General features: G+C 42.0%; 2 protein-coding genes across 13 annotated transcripts in view; one reads left to right on the top strand and one right to left on the bottom strand.

Annotated features, from left to right (window-relative positions):
• The window catches only part of MED12L (mediator complex subunit 12L), a 1,138,385-nt gene that overhangs the window by 373,158 nt on the left and 747,089 nt on the right, over positions 1-18,138 (top strand). The window lies entirely within an intron of this gene.
• Positions 1,062-18,138, bottom strand: part of P2RY14 (purinergic receptor P2Y14) — an 80,243-nt gene continuing 63,166 nt past the window's right edge. For 3 of the 5 annotated variants that reach the window (XM_063916072.1, XM_063916069.1, XM_063916071.1), the window contains exon 2: positions 1,062-4,477. In XM_063916072.1, the coding sequence (XP_063772142.1) occupies positions 2,984-3,973 (990 nt within the window). In that variant the 5' untranslated portion in view covers positions 3,974-4,477 and the 3' untranslated portion in view covers positions 1,062-2,983. Of the gene's footprint in view, positions 4,478-11,005; positions 11,084-13,198; positions 13,480-18,138 lie in introns of those variants that run through there. The other 2 variants (XM_063916070.1, XM_063916073.1) reach the window with 2 other exon arrangements.

Below are 18,138 nucleotides of genomic sequence, written 5' to 3' on the forward strand. Positions count from 1 at the left end.
AGGAGTGATTCAAGATTTTGTGGTGTAAGGACACTTCTCATAAATGACCTTAAACCAGTGAATTGGAAACCATTGAACAATGTAAAATGATCAAAGCACATGGTTGTGTCTGACAATGTGAGGTATGTTATTGTTTCTGATCATTTTACATGTTCGGAAGTATGCACTTTATTAAAGGCGTAACAAGACTTAAAATCTATGTTGTAGCGCAGAATGTAAACTTTGCTATACCAACATCACCACAGACTTCACCATCATTACAGTAGGATGACCTATGCTAAGCTGGATTAAGGCTACTGGGGGGCCCGGGCACTTAAGACTGGGGTCCTAAAGACGTGGATGGAGCTGCTATCGCTGCCGCTTACATAGAAGCAGCAGCGATAGCACTGCGCATGCGCAGTACTGGTCCGGAGCATGCTCAAGTACTGCTCCTCCATCCACATCTGAATGAGGGCCATAGTGCGCAAGCCGTCGTCGTGCACATAAACAGGCTTCGTGTCATGCGAAAATGTCACTTCACGCTGTGGCCATGCACATCCCTTCCCCTACAGCTGTGCTGCCCCCAGCTTCACTCAGGAGGGACAGTACCCAAGAAAGAGGACTTTCCCAACAAATTGTCATGGTTGGAGGGAAATTAATACCTACATAGTCATACACACATATACATACATATATACATTCACACACATATACACATACATACATTCTTACACATATACACATGCATGGTTCAAGTTCAGAACATCGGACTCCCTGAATTAGCATAACTAAATTGCTTCAGAACATCATGAAACTTGTTCAGAACATAAAAATGTGTACCCTCGCAGGTACGGTTTGTTCGCCACGCTTCATGCACGGTTACTATTCCCATTAGGTGTCCACATAGATAGTAAAACTGTCAGCCCGGGGGTCACACACACATACTGTACACAAACATATGTACAGATGCACACATCCACAAACATACAGTCATACACTTATACACTTATCGAGTTACCAATAGGGTATTAGACGACTTCTGGTGTCCAAATCACATTAAAACACGACCGAGGAGCAAAATAAAGGTATATAACATAAATTTATTCATAAAAAAAAAAAACACCATGGAACAATACAACATATAACAAAGAAAGCACAACAATTTAATTATTCTTATCTTTCAAGTGAGAAGCACAGTCATATACACATATTTACATTTGTCACACACAGTATATAAACATACACATACCACAATCACACAATACATATTATCACACACTTATATATATACATATTACATGCCGTGGTGTGACTCAGTAGCGCCAAGTGTCTTTATGTGTACCTGTTTCCATTAAAATGCATATTATTCACAAAATGATGCAAATAGGATGCACAGGCAGCTTATCCTGATTAGAATGATATGCGGCATGCATATCATTTCTGTGTGCGACTGTGGCTGTTTCTGCAAACAGGTATTTGAAATGCAAAAACAGTACAATATCAAATGCAGATACAGCCGCAGATGCACACAGAAAGTAGACATGTTGTATATCATTTTAATCAGCAGTCTGCTTGTGCCCGCTATTTGCAGACCCTCCAACATGAGCCGCCCCACTAGGTACAAAATGCTCTGTTTCTGGACTTCCCTCCTAATTTATGATTTCCATCACCTGTGTTGAACTAGTTAAATGATAAGAAAGCTGTTTCTGCACAGGTGATGGCAATCATAAATTAAGAGGGAAGTCCAGAAACAGAGCATTTTGTACATAGCGGGGCAGGTCATGTTGGAGGGTATGTATTTGCGTAGCAAAAAAAGATTCCCGGCGCTATTGGAGTTGCATGGGACCTGTCAGTTCACTCACACCAGGCCTCTCCCTCTATGAGGCGTATTGAGGAAAGTTGTATGAGAACACATCTGTACATAGTGTCTCCCTCTCCTCCCTCTTAGCTTACACGATCACTGACTGACTGGGTGGGCTTCTGTTCTTTGTAATTTATACAGCTTAAGGTGCACTTTGCACTGCAGCTGTAATGAAAGCTGAGGAGTCCCCATGGGAGCGGGGGGCCCAGGGTAACATACCCCCTGAGCTCACCCACCCCCTTTATCTGGCTCTGATTGAGTGCAAGTTATACTATTATGAGCCTCAGCCAGCTATGAAAATTCTTGTATTTTTAATACAAGATGATATAATGTGAATAAAAACAGTTTCTGACCCAAATTACCCCCTTACCGTAAGCATTAACGTCAAACAAACTCCTGAGACATGTTCTGTGCCAAAAAAAAAGCCTTGGACCACTATAGTTGGCACATATAGTCAGTGGATTTTGTAGAACAGTATTTCTTTAAAAGTCTGCTCCACCTCTCAAGTCAGCGATGAGTGATGACCTGACTTGATAAACACAATGGGGGAGATTCAAATGTTTGAAAAGTCAGTTGGATGTCTGTTTTTTCCTATCTAATAGACAGGAAAAAACAGACACCCAACCGACTTTTCAAACATTTGAATCTCCCCCAATGTATTATAAAGCAGACTTACATTTACCCTTTAAAAAAATGTAAATCAGTAAACAATTTTGATATAATGGAATAATCTTTGTTGTAAGAATATATACACAACAGTACTGGGCACATAAGGTTTCTCTACCTTGAAGCATTCTTTCCTATTCTACCCCACCATTAGATAGTACATAGGTGTTATAGTTATCACCATTCTTCATTTTAGTGCTGTCCTGTTGCAGGTGCTGTAATTCTTATTCATCCAGGGGGTGATGGGGTAGGTGAGCTGAGAAATATTTTTAGGTAGATAAAAAAAACCTTTGCAGACAAATATTTAAGTCTTACTCCAGAATGACAATGTAGAAAAGATTAATTATAAACCATAAATAAAATCACATTCATGTATTACATCTGCTTGTATGATGCCTCTTACATTGAGTTTTCAGGTTTGAGCTGCAATTTCCTGATTTTGCATCCACCTTGTCAAACCGTATATAAGAATACTGTCTATGTGGATGACATCCTGACGGACTTTTCTGTTTCTTGGAGTCTGTCCTTAATTTGCAGTTTTTTAAACAGCGTTTGCCTAAATGGTTGGCACATAAAGAAATAAATGACGGGATCAAGGCAGACATTAGCCGATGATAACAGCAAAGTCACCTCTTTCAGATAAAACAAATTAGTTTTTTGATGGCAGGTGTAACCAATGTCCGTTTGACTTATTGTATATGGTATTCGACAAAGGTGGTATGGGACAAAGCAGACAAAGAATACTATCAAAATGCTGTATATGTTGCGAGTGGACTTTCGGCTGGCATTTGAGCCTCTTCTAAACTTCTGGTGAGATCTATATATTTTCCTTGAAATGGACACATAAAATATTAGAAGCAGGGAGAAAGCAATCACAAAGATGCATATACAGATATAATTAGAAGCCTTGTGCCACTGGATGCCCAGCTTGCTCTTTAGCTTGGCACAACTTGGTTTTTCTGTGTTGTCTTTGTATTGGTTGGTTAGGATCATATTAGGGACTGAAATAAAAGCCATGATCGCCCATACCATTGCAGATATGACCTTGCTGTAATGGACACTTTGAAAAGAAGAGGCATTCATTGGTCTCACAATCTTGTAGTACCTATCAAATCCAAGAATACCCAAAAATACTATTCCAATATACATGTTTAAATAAAAGATAACTGCTGAAAACCGGCAGACAAAGATACGCAGCTGAACATTTCCAAGCCCCGCATCACTTATTATTTTCATTGGGAACGTGAGGGTCATTAAAAGATCAGCAATCACAATGTTTTTCAGGTAGACAATGAAGCTCCTGTTACTGGGGATGTAGCAGAAAATCCATAAATTCAGTCCATTTAGGAAGATCCCCACAATGAAAATCAAAGTGTATATAGTGGGCAGAACCTTGGTGACCACATCTGCATTAGGAAAGCATTCACCTTCTGAATTATTGACTTTCTCCTCTGTGAAGTTACTCATTTTTACTATTAGGAGGCTGAATTTCTTAATTGACTATTTTATGACAACACTTGCGGTATCAAAATATGTGGAGTACAGTCAAGTCTCCTCTTAATGGATTGCAGTCTAATTTGTGAGTTTCCAGCAGATAACCAATGAGACAGTAAACAGTTCAAAGCCACGGCATACAGCTACTTTCTTTCTTTCTTTCTTTCTTTCTTTCTTTCTTTCTTTCTTTCTTTCTTTCTTTCTTTCTTTCTTCAGCCTTTTGCTTTATACAATTTGAAATTCATTTTTGATGTTGTTGTGGTCATTGTGCCAGAGTATGATAAATGACCGTGCAGTATATTTGAACCTTTGTAAACTACTGGAGGCTGTTTGCTTTGGACTTGCTACCTTGGCGAAACACAGTTCACAACATTCCCAACTGCTAAATCACACTCTCCAGGCTGAAAGGTTCCCACCCAAGCTGCTTCTTCCTTGCTGACTTGCACTTCTGTAGCTTCTGATTGCTTCCAGCAACAGCTGCAGAGATAAACACATGTGTTACAGCCAGATTAATATAATAATACACCCTACCTACAATTACATTTTCTAGGCAATAGAGATTTTAGTCGGACGTCATCTGCCGTTATTATATATACAATGGTAAATAAGCCACTTATGAGCCTATGTATCCATATATGGCAGTAGGGCGCAGGAGCTTTCTGTCTTCCAGTCGAACAATTTATCAATACATTTCGCCAAAGCTGCCTTGACAATACAGACCCGTAGGGGTAAGAGGTAATTCTCCGGAGATATGTGTGATGGCTCAGGCCTGGGCTTTTAGTTTTAGCTTTTCGTAGTCGAGAAAAAAAGTTTTGAAAATTCTAAAACTTTTAATTCAGTAATAATACTTTTTTCCATAGTTTTTCCCTTCTGCTACTGACATCATGAGTGAACTTAGCGCCTTATTCTGAGATGGACATAGCCGCTGCTTTCGCATGTAGCTGACTGCGTCCATCAGGTCTGTGCACTGGCCATAGTGCACGTGCACGACTCATCACCATGCGATCGCAGACCGGAAGGTGATTGACAGCCGTGGGCGTTAGGGGGGGGTGGGGCATCACTCACAGCCACTCCAAGAAAAACAATGGCGCCAGACCGCCTCCCAGCAGACAGGGATCGTTCTCTAATTGATGCATTCGCAATTAAATTGCGAACGCTTTGCGAGGCGGTGCGTCACACATGCTAGATGGCCTTGCCTGTGCTGGGCGGCCCACAGCATGTGAGCAGATGGACGCAGATCTTGCTGCGGAAGTAGGATCTGCGTCCATCTCTGAATTACCCCTTTAGTAAAATAGGCTTCCCCTATCAAAAGTATTGAAAGTGGAACCAGTCAAATCTTATTGCTGGCAATGATACCCTACTGATATATAGGGGGAGATTCAAATGTTTGAAAAGTCAGTTGGGAGTCTGGTTTTTCCTATCTAATAGACAGGAAAAAACAGACACCGAACTGACTTCTCAAACATTTGAATCTTCCCCATAGGGTTAAGCCCTATTTCTGGCAAAGACACCTATTTGATTAATACAGCCTTAAGTAATATTTTGTATATACTGGTACTAAGACGTGAAAGTTATATTTTTAGAGATATGGCTGTAAAGGTATTGATTGACCTTTTTATTTTAAAGGCAAGGTAATGATGTTTGATCCACATCCCAAAAACTATGTCAAAATAAGCTCAATATCATTTTACATTTCGGATCATGACCATGATAAAGTCATGTGAGCAGGCCCTAGTAGAGGTTATGCAAGATGAAACTTTTCTGAGCCCTTCTTCCTCCCCAAGAAGCCTCCTGTTCAATTTGCACACAATCTCCGCAAAACCATTTGTCTGGAGAAATGTTCCTTTCAGTCTGACACTTCTTTCATTTTAGCTTCTTAGCACTGTGACTCACTCAATGTGAAATGTTTAAACAAGGGCTAAATTATAAATATATTTGTTTGTGCCTATACAGATGTGTCCGTTCGTATTGCAGCACACAGGATGCAGCAAAACGCTACGCTATACACTATAGTGAATGGGAGCCATATGCATGAGCGGCTCCTATTCATTCTAATGAGAGCCGCTTGCGATGCGTACGTATGCGGCATGCCGTGCTGCGTACGCATCGCAGTCCCACAATTGTTTAAGAAAAAATTGGTACCCACTCCATAAATTTTAGAACTACCTAAAGTCAGGATATTCAAAGTGGATCCCTCTCATGGGGCTAGGCTTTTATAGGGTAATACCACATAAAGATGGTGTTACCCATCCAAGCTTTGGAATGTATCACATTCTGGAGCTTGATGCATAAGCGGTAAGCGGACAAACCTCCAAAAACGGCATTTTTAGAGGTTTGGCCGCATTTGTAGCGTTGATGCATTCCTCCCACAGTCATGTGGTATGAAACACCATGGCAAACAATTACTGTACCTTAGATGCTACACTGCATTCCAGCCATGACCCCAGATTATAAATCTACCTATGACTTTTAGTTTCCATCCTCGCCCCTGTCACGTGCTGTCTGTCGGCCATCTTCTCCTGGATGACAGGGTGCCTTCTTGAGGTAAACAGCTCTAAAACTGAATCCTCCACCCCCCCCCCCCTCCATTTTACACCATCCTCCTCTCCTCTCTGAGATGTCCTCCCTCCCCCCCCCCCCTCCCAATTCACTGTTATCTGGGTCTGCTATGCAGGGCCGGTTCTGGCGCTCTGAGCGCCCCGGGCGGCAACAGGGGGCGTGGCTTCGTACAGGGGGCGTGGTCATTTACGCCCCCTGTACAGACTGAAATGATGTGCGGTGCGCGATGACGTCATCGCGCACCGCACAGTAAAGGACCTCTCCACGAAGGGAAACTAGACGCGTACGCGTCTAGTTTCCCTTCACAGCGGCAGCGGGGGGGCAGCGGCCAGCGGCAGCAGGCGGGCAGCGGGGGGCACACAGCAGCAGCGGATCTTGCCCTGGTGCGGCGCCCCCCGGAAGGCAGCGCCCCGGGCAAAAGTCCTGCTTGCCCGTGTCAAGATCCTCTACTGCTGCTATGCTCTCTTTTATTAGAACAGTGACTACCTAAGAGCGCTAATGCAATCACTGTACTTTTACACATTGGGGAGAAAGGGCTTCTGTTCCTTCATGTGTACAGTAGTACATTCTGGGGGTGCTCTATTTGTTATTGCAACAAATAGTGGCGATAAGATATTATAATTGTCACGTCTTGGAACAATAATAAGTAAATATTCCCACAGAAGTCACCAGAACTGTCAGTCACACCATCACTGGGCCTGATTCCGAGGTAGAAGCACTACTGATGTTTGCACAGCTGAGCGACTATTTGCTACTGTGCATGAGGGAAAAGTCTAGGAAACCCTTACTGCGCATGCATGAACCAAGGTGTGCGACGGCGTACGTATTTCTATATAACATCATTATTACTTGAGAAGCCTTCTGCAATCCACAGGAGACTCACGGTAGAGACTGGGTGGTGGTCTAAAGTGTTCTCAAAAAGAGGAGGTGTCATAGGCGTGTTATGGGAGTGTCATGTTTCGGTATGCAGCTGTGATCTCTGTCCAGGGCCGGACTGGCCATCTGGCACTTCTGGCAAATGCCAGAAGGGCCGATGGCCATGTGGGCCGGTCCAGTGCTGGCTGAGACACGCTGCCGCTCAGTCCGGCGGCAGCATGTCTCAGCTGTCAGGAGAGGAGACCGCCCGCCAGCGCGGCTGTGTCTGGCGCGGCGGCGTATAGCGGACTTCAAACCAGCCAATCAGAGCTCACGGACCGGCAGCCAATCAGAAGCCGCCGGTCCGCGAGCTCGGATTGGCTCACGAACTGGCGGCTGGTTTGAACGAAGTCCGCTATACGCCGCTGCGCCAGACACAGCCGCGCTGGCGGGCGCTACCTCTCCTGACTCACCCGTCCCTCACAGCCGGAGCCCGGAGGAGGAGCAGCAGCAGCAGCAGTGCAGCAGCGGTAAGCAGGGGGCAATTGTATACCTTGCTGGCACTGTGGGGGCAATTGGCTGGCACTGTGGGGCATTTGTATACCTGGCACTGTGGGGGCAATTGTTTACCTGGCACTGTGGGGGCATTTGTATACCTTGCACTGTGGGGGCATTTGTGGATCTGGCACTGTGGGGGCATTTGTGGATCTAGCACTGTGGGGGCATTTGTATACCTGGCACTGTGGGGCATTTGTATACCTGGCACTATGGGGGCAATTGTTTACCTGGCACTGTGGGGGCATTTGTATACCTGGCACTGTGGGGGCATTTGTGGATCTGGCACTGTGGGGGCATTTGTATACCTGGCACTGTGGGGGCATTTGTGAATCTGGCACTGTGGGGGCATTTGTGGATCTGGCACTGTGGGGGCATTTGTGGATCTGGCACTGTGGGGGCATTTGTGGATCTGGCACTGTGGGGGCATTTGTGGATCTGGCACTGTGGGGGCATTTGTATACCTGGCACTGTGGGGGCATTTGTGGATCTGGCACTGTGGGGGCATTTGTGGATCTGGCACTGTGGGGGCATTTGTGGATCTGGCACTGTGGGGCATTTGTATACCTGGCACTGTGGGGGCAATTGTGGATCTGGCACTGCACTATTGGGGGCATATAATGTAAATTTCGGCTCATACCTGGTGCTATAATGTGAATTTTGGCTCATACTGTGTGGTATAATGTGAAAGAGGCACCAGTACTAGATAGTATAAGCGGTCCTACTATTGTGGTGCATAATGCGTATAAGGGGTGTATGGTGTGGTAAACTACACTAAAGGCCACCCCCCCCTTTTGAGTGGCCACGCCCCCTTTTCCGGAGGCGCGCGCATAATTACAAACTTCACATTTCCATACCCCCACTTAAAAATTTCCTCTTCAACCACTGGTTGTGTGTATTTTAATAGAGAATGATGTACGCTTGTATGTTGTTAGAATATTAATTATATTTGTAAGAGCATAGACTAATAAGTGGGAGGAGTCAGGAATAGTAAGGGGAGGAGTCACAGAGGTGGGCCTGTGTGCTTCGAAAATGCCAGGGCCTATTTTTAGTCCCAGCCTGGCCCTGTCTCTGTCGCAGCCACAGTGGCCACATCTTAAGAAAGATTACAAGAGAGAGTCTGCACCAGTCAGGGGCTGCTTGAGGAGTTGATGTTGCAACTCATGGTGCTTTGATAGTGGAGTAATCAGATCCACCAGTGTACTTGAGCATTGCTCAGATATACAAAGTGGGCGTAGCAGGGTTTGTTAAGGCTGTTGCATGATAGTGCACAAGGGGAATGCATAAACTTGCATTTAAATATTGACGCACTTGGGAATTTATGAGAAATGGCAGCTGCACATGACCTGCCTGCACCTCTGAATCACGCCCTCTTTATCTGTTGCTCTTGACTACCGTAACCTACTCTTCCCTGTAATTATGTATGTCATTTTGTATTTTGTAATCTTGTTGTAAGTACTATTCCCTTTGTGCTGCGCTAAGGAACCCTTGTGGTGCCATATAAATAAAACATAAAAACAACTAGCTGATGTTTTAACCGGTCAAAGGTTTGCTGTGCAGAACATTTTACCCCTTTTCACCCCCTTAGGAGTTGAATTTTGAAAAATCCCTGCTTAGTAGGTGGCTGCAGATAACTTTCACAGTTTCCAGACCACCCAGCATGTCACATGTTCCAGGTCACCCAGCAGGTGCACAGGGAGAGTTCACCAGCTCTCACATTTTCCAGAGCACAATGGTGATGCATTGTAATTGGCAGGCGGACGTTTTGCCACATAACTCTGAAACGAAGCAACCAATTGCAACGCCAATATTTTTCTGAAATTCTATGGATCACGACCTTTAATTTGGTTTATGATGCCCAGACAATGGAATCATAGAACTATGTCACTCATAAGTCGTTCTTCTGCTATTAATATATAGATACTTCATATGACATGTCAGCCATTTCCCCATAGTCAGTACATCAGTCTTTCTTTGCCTGCTGTAGTAAATGCTCCAGTATACTTTATTGTACTGTCTCTTTAAATCACATAAATCATGTTGGCTCTGCATGTGAAATATTGTATTATTGTACTTGATCTAGAGTGAAAATCAAGAATCCAGTAAAATCAGTGAACAAATTATAAGTAACTGCAACAAAGTTAGGGCACAGTATTTACATTAATCCACAATATGGAGAAGAAATACGTATTTGTGAATTGTTTCTATTTTTACGGTTCGGTCCAAGGTTTTTAAGATTTGTCTTAATAAATACTCCTATTTTTCAATTTTGAGCAAGTGAACAATAAAATTGTTCCAATTCTGTATTGCAGATGCAATTTTTACCATTTTTGTTATGTTTAACAGTAAAAATGTGTTGAACAATACAAGTGTATAATGCAAAAAGGGCAGTATTATGCATTTCAGTAATGATGACAGTAGTGCATTAAAGTCATCTAAGACAGTTGTAACCTAATTTACTGTACTGTCTTAATGCTTGTGTTGCTTGATTTATTAGAACTGATTCAAAATTTGTACTACAGTAAGTTGACCAATTCAAGTACCTCAAATTTGTTCACAATTCTATCAGTATTTATATTCAACTGTAGCTGCTGAATACATGGTTCAGTTTCTCAGCCCACAGTTAAATCAGTTAAACCAAAATGAGAAACTTTACAACGTTGCCTTTTTTAGCTTAAATGGCTGATTTGTGTAGAATTTTTGCATAAATATTTTAATTAAAAGAGCAACTTTTCTGAGTGGTAAATTCAAAATCACCGTTAGCATAGTAAACCGTAATGATCTCTTTATAAAAGTACTAAGGACCTTTTTTCTTTTGCTTCTATAGCAGATTAAATACAGTAGATTTAGACTATCTACAGTATAAAGCGCTGAAACAGCGAGAAACACTCTGTTTCACATACTGGAAGTTGCAGGCCCATAGCTACCAATAGGGTTTGTGCACTTCTACAATATAAAGAAATTATAAAAGATTTGCAATGCGAAACTATTGTAAAAAAAACAATCCTATCTGAAGATGGAGTTAAGTACACTTACAAGGTTAAAGTCATGGAGCAAAGCTGGGAAGAGACTGACACATTCCTGTTATTCCCCATAATGCACCTGTAGCTCGTTTCCAGTAAGTTATGCATGGCCACTCTGTGCATGTGCAAACTTAGCACAGATACGGAGGAAATGCCAAAGATGTCACCTAAACATTGCCGAGTCTTGGCTGCAACTCTCCGCTTTCTAGAATCGGGACTCCTGGCTTGCGATTCCCCCGAAAAAAGGGGCATGGCCTCAGTAAATGGGGCGTGGCTTTACGGTAAAGCAGCAGATGTAAGCCATGCCTCCCGTGTCCATCACTGAGGGGGCCTCCCCAGCGCTTTGTGAGCTGCTGGTATGCCCCTAGTCCCTCTGTCTCTCATTACTGGATGTATCTATTCACCACTGCTCTGCTTTTCAGGGCAGCGAGTGACAGGAGCCTCCCAACTGCCCCCCCCCCCCCCCCCCTTCCACTGCGGGACACTGCGGCCCGTGGGTGGGCCAGTCCCCAAAAAACGGGACTGTCCCGTGAAAATCAGGACAGTTGGGAGGTATGATATCATGTTTTTAAACCAATGTGTTTTCTATGCCCAGTAACTTATTTCCAGCTTTACTTTAAAAAAAAAAATGTCCTTCTGTGTAAAGTCTCCCACTTATTTATTAAATGCTTTCCGTGTGTGTTTCAAATTTGAGCTGTCCCTGACCAATTCCCTAAGGACCCATATTTGTAATTTTAATGTCCGATTTCAATGCCAGTGAATTCTTTTCAGATATAAAACACCAGAGAACAGTTATACAAATAATGACGATCATTTTGTTTGACTACACTGAGTTTTCAACATTTTCTAATTCAGTCTAATAGCTTAATAGTTTTTTTTTTTTTCCCCAACAGCTATACGTGCATTAAATGGTCTAAATGAAATGGGATACATAATAAATGAGACATGTTTTACTGTACAGGATGTTTTTACTGTATGATAATTTCATTGACATTTCATTGTTGTTTTGATAATGACAATAAAGTATTCTTAAAGATGAAAATTGCATATGGGTTGCAACAGACTATAGATAAGTGGTTTTGATGAACTACACGTTCCAGCAAATCCTGCTTGTTAGCATTTTGCTTGTCAATAGAAAATCATCTGAGGCATTACACACTATTGAATATAAGACACTGTTTTTGTTTTGTAAATATATGTACAGAAGTAAAATAATTTTATTTTTTAAAACTGTACTTCCACATTCTGCTTATCTATAGTCTTACACAGCAGTGAGAATTATATATACAGGTTGAGTATCCCATATCCAAATATTCCGAAATACGGAATATTCCGAAATACAGACTTTTTTGAGTGAGATTGAGATAGTGAAACCTTTGTTTTTTGATGGCTCAATGTACACAAACTTTGTTTAATACACAAAGTTATTAAAAATATTGTATTAAATGACCTTCAGGCTGTGTGTATAAGGTGTATATGAAACATAAATGAATTGTGTGAATTTATACACACTTTGTTTAATGCACAAAGTTATAAAAAATATTGTCTAAAATGACCTTCAGGCTGTGTGTATAAGGTGGATATGTAACATAAATGCATTCTGTGCTTAGATTTAGGTCCCATCACCATGATATCTCATTATGGTATGCAATTATTCCAAAATACGGAAAAATCCCATATCCAAAATACCTCTGGTCCCAAGCATTTTGGATAAGGGAGACTCAACCTGTATCTTAATTCACGACTGTAAAGCTAGTACTCAAGACTATAAATAAAATTGCCTATAAAATATTGGTGTCCTTGTTATAAGTGCCGTAACTACTGAGAGGACATTGGAGCAAGAGCAGAAGACTATAAACTGGACTTATTGTGCAATTTTTTTCTATCTACACAGAAGTTAGAAATTATCCGGTTGTAAATGTAATTTTTAAACCTGCAGTAAAACAGCCTTTCATGAAACTTTAAAGCCATTAAACTAAATGAATACTAAAATAAATAATGTTTCCGCCAGCAACAAATGCTTAATAAATACCAGAGATAAAAATAAAAGTTTAAAAAACAGAAATAAAATCCAGCATACACAATTGCAGCTGTTGTGTGTATACTGCGTGTGCTGGTCTGTAGATTTGTCTTATAACAAGCTCTCTGCTTATAGAAAATCCCCACGAAAAACAGTAACACAAAATGCTATTGTCTTTCTACTAACCTGACTTAGTAGTTGCACGCCTGAGAGATTTCGCATGTCCTAGATATACATGCAATACTGGTCGTGTTTCGAGCGCAGTAGCATCCAGGAGATCGTCTTGAAAATACTTTTGCAAACATTAAACTGAGTTATTGAAAAAAAAAAAAAAGTGTTTTGTAATTGTCTGCTCACAAGTTGTTTAAATGTCAAATAGTACAGATGAGCTTAATGCGTTAGATACACACAGTGTCATCTGTGTTGGGTTTGTAAGCTGTCTGAAGGCTCAGCCCACAATCCTTCAAAAAGCTAAATGAAGAATATCGTTCCCATGTCTGTGCTTGACCTCTATGCTTCTGTTATAGTAACTTCCTTTCCACAGAACACATTGGTGGATGCAATTTGCTCCACATTAACTGGTAAACTATTATAGGAACTGGTAAGAAACTGTTGCATCTGACCACAATCTGCCAGATCTCTTTTACGTCACATTATAGTGAACGCAGATCACTTTTAAAGACATAACGGGAGGAAATGAAATCTTAACGCACCCCCTATCTCTCTTTAAAGTGACGGGACATAGAGGGGCAGTATTAAAATGGTCCCATTATTGTCCCGATCGCGCCCAGTACAGTTGGGTTTACACACGCAAAGCACCTAAACCCAACTAAACTAATGGGCGCGATCATGAAAGACCAATGTGGGCGGGTCTCTTTACGTGCATTTCAGCTTGCTATCCTCGGGGGTGACAAGTTGAAATTAACTTCTCGCGCCCGTCAGCAGAAACATTAGAATACTGCCGGCATGTGCAATCACATCCGGAAGGCGGAAGAGCACATTTGAATCCGGACCAATGAATAGTGATCTGGATAGATGGTAATTCCTTCCCCCATTCACTAGCCACTCTTGTTTGACAATGATTTAATTATGTCAGAGACGTCACTAGGGGAAGGGGGGGGGGGGGGCGGCACACCGGGTGTCACCCTTCCAGGGATGCAGGCTCCTCTTCAGTGACAGGAGCCGGGTTCTGCAGTGTGACATTATCATGCAGCGCCTGGCTCCTGTCACTGAGAAGGAGCCAGCAGTGCAGCTAGATCTCTCCAGGGGCAGCCCAGCATCTGTAAGGATGCTGTGCACACCGACAGAATGATGCAACTGGGGGTGGCTTTCTGCGAGGCCATGCCCCCATAGTGACGTAAACAGGGGACTTCAGTGAGGCCATGCCCATGCCAGCAAAGTGTTGGCAGCATTGCCTGTAACCGACCCCAATGCCGCCACTGATTTATGTTACAAGTAAACCATATGATATATTTATAGATTACTGCTTATATTTGTAGCTGCCTTATTATTATCACTTACAGTATTACTGATTATATCATAGAATAAAAATGATTTCTCAATATCACATTATAGAAATTTTATTTTATGCGAACCCTTCCCTGCCAACAAAGCACAACATTCAGGATGTTATTTATGAAGTGCAAAACGACAACCCCACAAGACAAATGGATCTTGTTTTAAAAATACCGACATGGTCATAGTTGACATTTTGAATGTCAAGTTTTTGAACATGTTGACATTATTAGTGTCCACAGTCATACCATTATGGGGGTAAATTTACTAAGATTGGAGTTCTATTTAAGATGGGATGTTGGCCATAGCAATCAATCAGAGTCTTCTTCTCATTTATCTAACACCTAGAAGATAATACCTGGAATCTGATTGGTTGCTATGGCAAACATCCCATCTTAAATGGAACTCCCATCTTAGTAAATTTACCCCATGGTGTCAACATTTCAAATGTCGACATATGGACTACATATCGAGCCCAGTCATAGGAGATGCTACAATTTCCATCTATATATCTGCCTTTTGTGAATTTATCATATGAAAATATATATCACTATTTTTGAGGTTTCAAGCTTATTGCATGGTTGCTGCATATTGGGGCATGAACCTTATTTCATAGATACATTTCTGGCCACGTACAAAGGTGAGAAAATGGATAGGTTCCAAATTGCTCAGTCCCGATAGGGAACATACAGCTATCATACTCTTTATAAGGCTGTACATGTACATGCCTGTATTCAGGCGCATGTACAAGGACGACTCTGGCACTGTACTACTGAGCATGCACATATGTGCTGAGAAATGCAGCCGACGCAATTTTCACTGTGATTTTGTGTGCACTGCATATACTGCACTCATTATAGATGCGCCACTGATTCTGAAGTGACAAACTATTAAACTGTACAGTATGTGACCATCTAACAGGCAGAGTTACAGAATATTTAAAAGGAAGGATATACTGTAATAAAATTGATTGATGTACCAAGCAGTAAATAGAATGAAGTTGCTCATAGCAACCAATCAGCTCCAAGGTAACATTTATCAAGTACATTTTACAAAATGATAGGTACAAGCTAATTGGTTGCTATGGCTAAATGCTCCACTGGACCACTACTCCAACTCCTCTCAATGCTTGATACATCAACTTCAGTGTGAGCGTGATGGAAAAGGACACAAACATTTCACATAGCCTTGTTCAATTCAATTAGTGTTACATATCACATAATCAGAAAAGATAAAAGGGGTTTGTTCATAGAGGATTATGATCTACACATACGGGGGGTAATTCCAAGTTGATCGCAGCAGGAATTTTGTTAGCAGTTGGGCAAAACCATGTGCACTGCAGGGGGGGGGGCAGATATAACATGTGCAGAGAGAGTTAGATTTGGGTGTGGTGTGTTCAATCTGCAATCTAAATTGCAGTGTAAAAATAAAGCAGCCAGTATTTACCCTGCACAGAAACAAAATAACCCACCCAAATCTTACTCTCTCTACACATGTTATATCTGCCTCCCCTGCAGTGCACATGGTTTTGCCCAACTGCTAACAAAGTTCCTGCTGCGATCAACTCAGAATTACCCCCACTATGCGCACAGATATATTACATGCAGATATATTACATGATGTATCAAAAGTGTCTTAGCCAGTGCTATTTTTGGAGGAAAATAAGTTCAGGAACTGTGGGCGGGGCATAAATGGGCTGTGGGTGGAGCTATAAAAGGGATGGGACATCAATAGGTACATAAACTTATTTTTTTAAACACATCATGCCCCCAGCAGTGCTGTATATACACATAATGCCCCCAGCAGTGCCGTATATACACATAATGCCCCAGCAGTGCCGTATATACACATAATGCCCCAGCAGTGCCGTATATACACATAATGTCCCCAGTAATACCAGTTACATATAGCCCCCAGTAATGCCAGTTACACATTGTCCCCCAGTAATGCCACTTACACATAACCCCAAGTAGTGCCAGTTACACATAGCCCCAGTAATGCCAGTTACACATAGCCCCCAGTAGTGCCGCCCCCAGTAGTGCCAGTTACACACAGCCCCCAGTAGTGCCAGTTACACACAGCCCTCAGTAGTGCCAATTACACATTGCGCGTAGTAGTGTCAGTACCCCTGGTAATAGTGCTCACCCTCTTGCTCTTGCTGTCGCTGCTGCCTACACATCTCCTGTCTGAGTCTGAGGGGAGAAGAGCGCAGCGTGCATCTCTCCTTACCCTCGATGTGTCCCGTCTCCGGTGGCCATTTGCAAGATGGTGCCGGCATGTGAGCCAATCAAAGCTTGCGGGCCGGCATCCAATCTGGGGCTGGCCCTGCCAGTCCACGAGCTCTGATTGGCCACCGGAGGCCTAGGCTACGCCCTTCACCTCAGCATCACTTCTTCTGGAGTCCTCCGCAATAGAGCAGGACCACTCACACAAATTGAATCCCTGCTCTGGATGGATCCAAAGGAATAAAAATAAATTATGTGCCTGACCCGTGCAACTGAGCCCCACTGCACCAACTATCAGAGAGTCACTACTATATTGAGCATTGAACAGAAATGTTTAAATCAATTAAGCTTAAAAAGTCTATACTATCTTCTTAAACTCAAGGGTAATATCTAGAATATAGTTAATTGAAACCTGAAGACACTAAGGCGTCTATTCATGAAGCAGTGAAAAGTTTGTAAAAGAAGTGAGCCAGTGGAGAAGTTGCTCATGGCGACCAATCAGCATTGAAGTAACATGTAGAATTTACATACTATAAAATTATACATAACAGCTGATTGGTCGCCATGGGCAACTTCTCCACTGGCTCACTTCTCCACACTTTCACTGCTTCATGAATAGTAGGTTAAAATTATATGTGAATTAAAAAAAAATGTATCCCAGTTTGGAATAATTCAAGGATAAAACAAACTAAAGGAAGCAACCACAACAAATGAATGTCACCCACTACTTATAGGTCTACAGTATATTAAAAAATTTTCTATCAAATATATAAAATAGTGATGCACTGAGAGATGTCCTAGTAAACAACCTTTCATGTTGGGCAAGAAAAAACACCCAGACATCTAAATCAGAGCTAATATCACCCTTTGAAAATAGAAATGTACGAATTGGGACTGACCACATATAGAATGGAGGTGTTGGTCACATAAAAATATGATAACTGCTCAGGAAACCCCACAAAGAGTAGTGACCACAATAAGGGACAAGCTGATGGACCTAGATAACATGTATTGGAGGTGCAACATCAAGATAAGAGGAATACAGGAAACCACAAATATTTCTGGCATGAGCGACTACAGTACCGTACATCATTATTCAGAAAACAGCTGCAGCGTCAGATCAGAACCTTCTGAATAGGTTGGGCTGATGTAGAATTGGTGCGATTGTGCCACAAAATGGATTTATTAAAAAAGCTGGAATTGTGTGCCCATACACAGCTGCTACTGTCACTAGATGCACAGTTTATGACAGCCATGCATCCTACGCATTCACTCCCATGTTTTAAAACATTTGTTTTGCTAGTGAAATACACATTTGCTATTAAGCATCAATACAACTTCAAAGCCTTTCTATTACAGTAGCTACAACATTCATCCTATATATGA

Source organism: Pseudophryne corroboree, chromosome 4 (genome assembly GCF_028390025.1).
Source record: "Pseudophryne corroboree isolate aPseCor3 chromosome 4, aPseCor3.hap2, whole genome shotgun sequence".
Lineage (NCBI taxonomy): Eukaryota > Metazoa > Chordata > Amphibia > Anura > Myobatrachidae > Pseudophryne > Pseudophryne corroboree.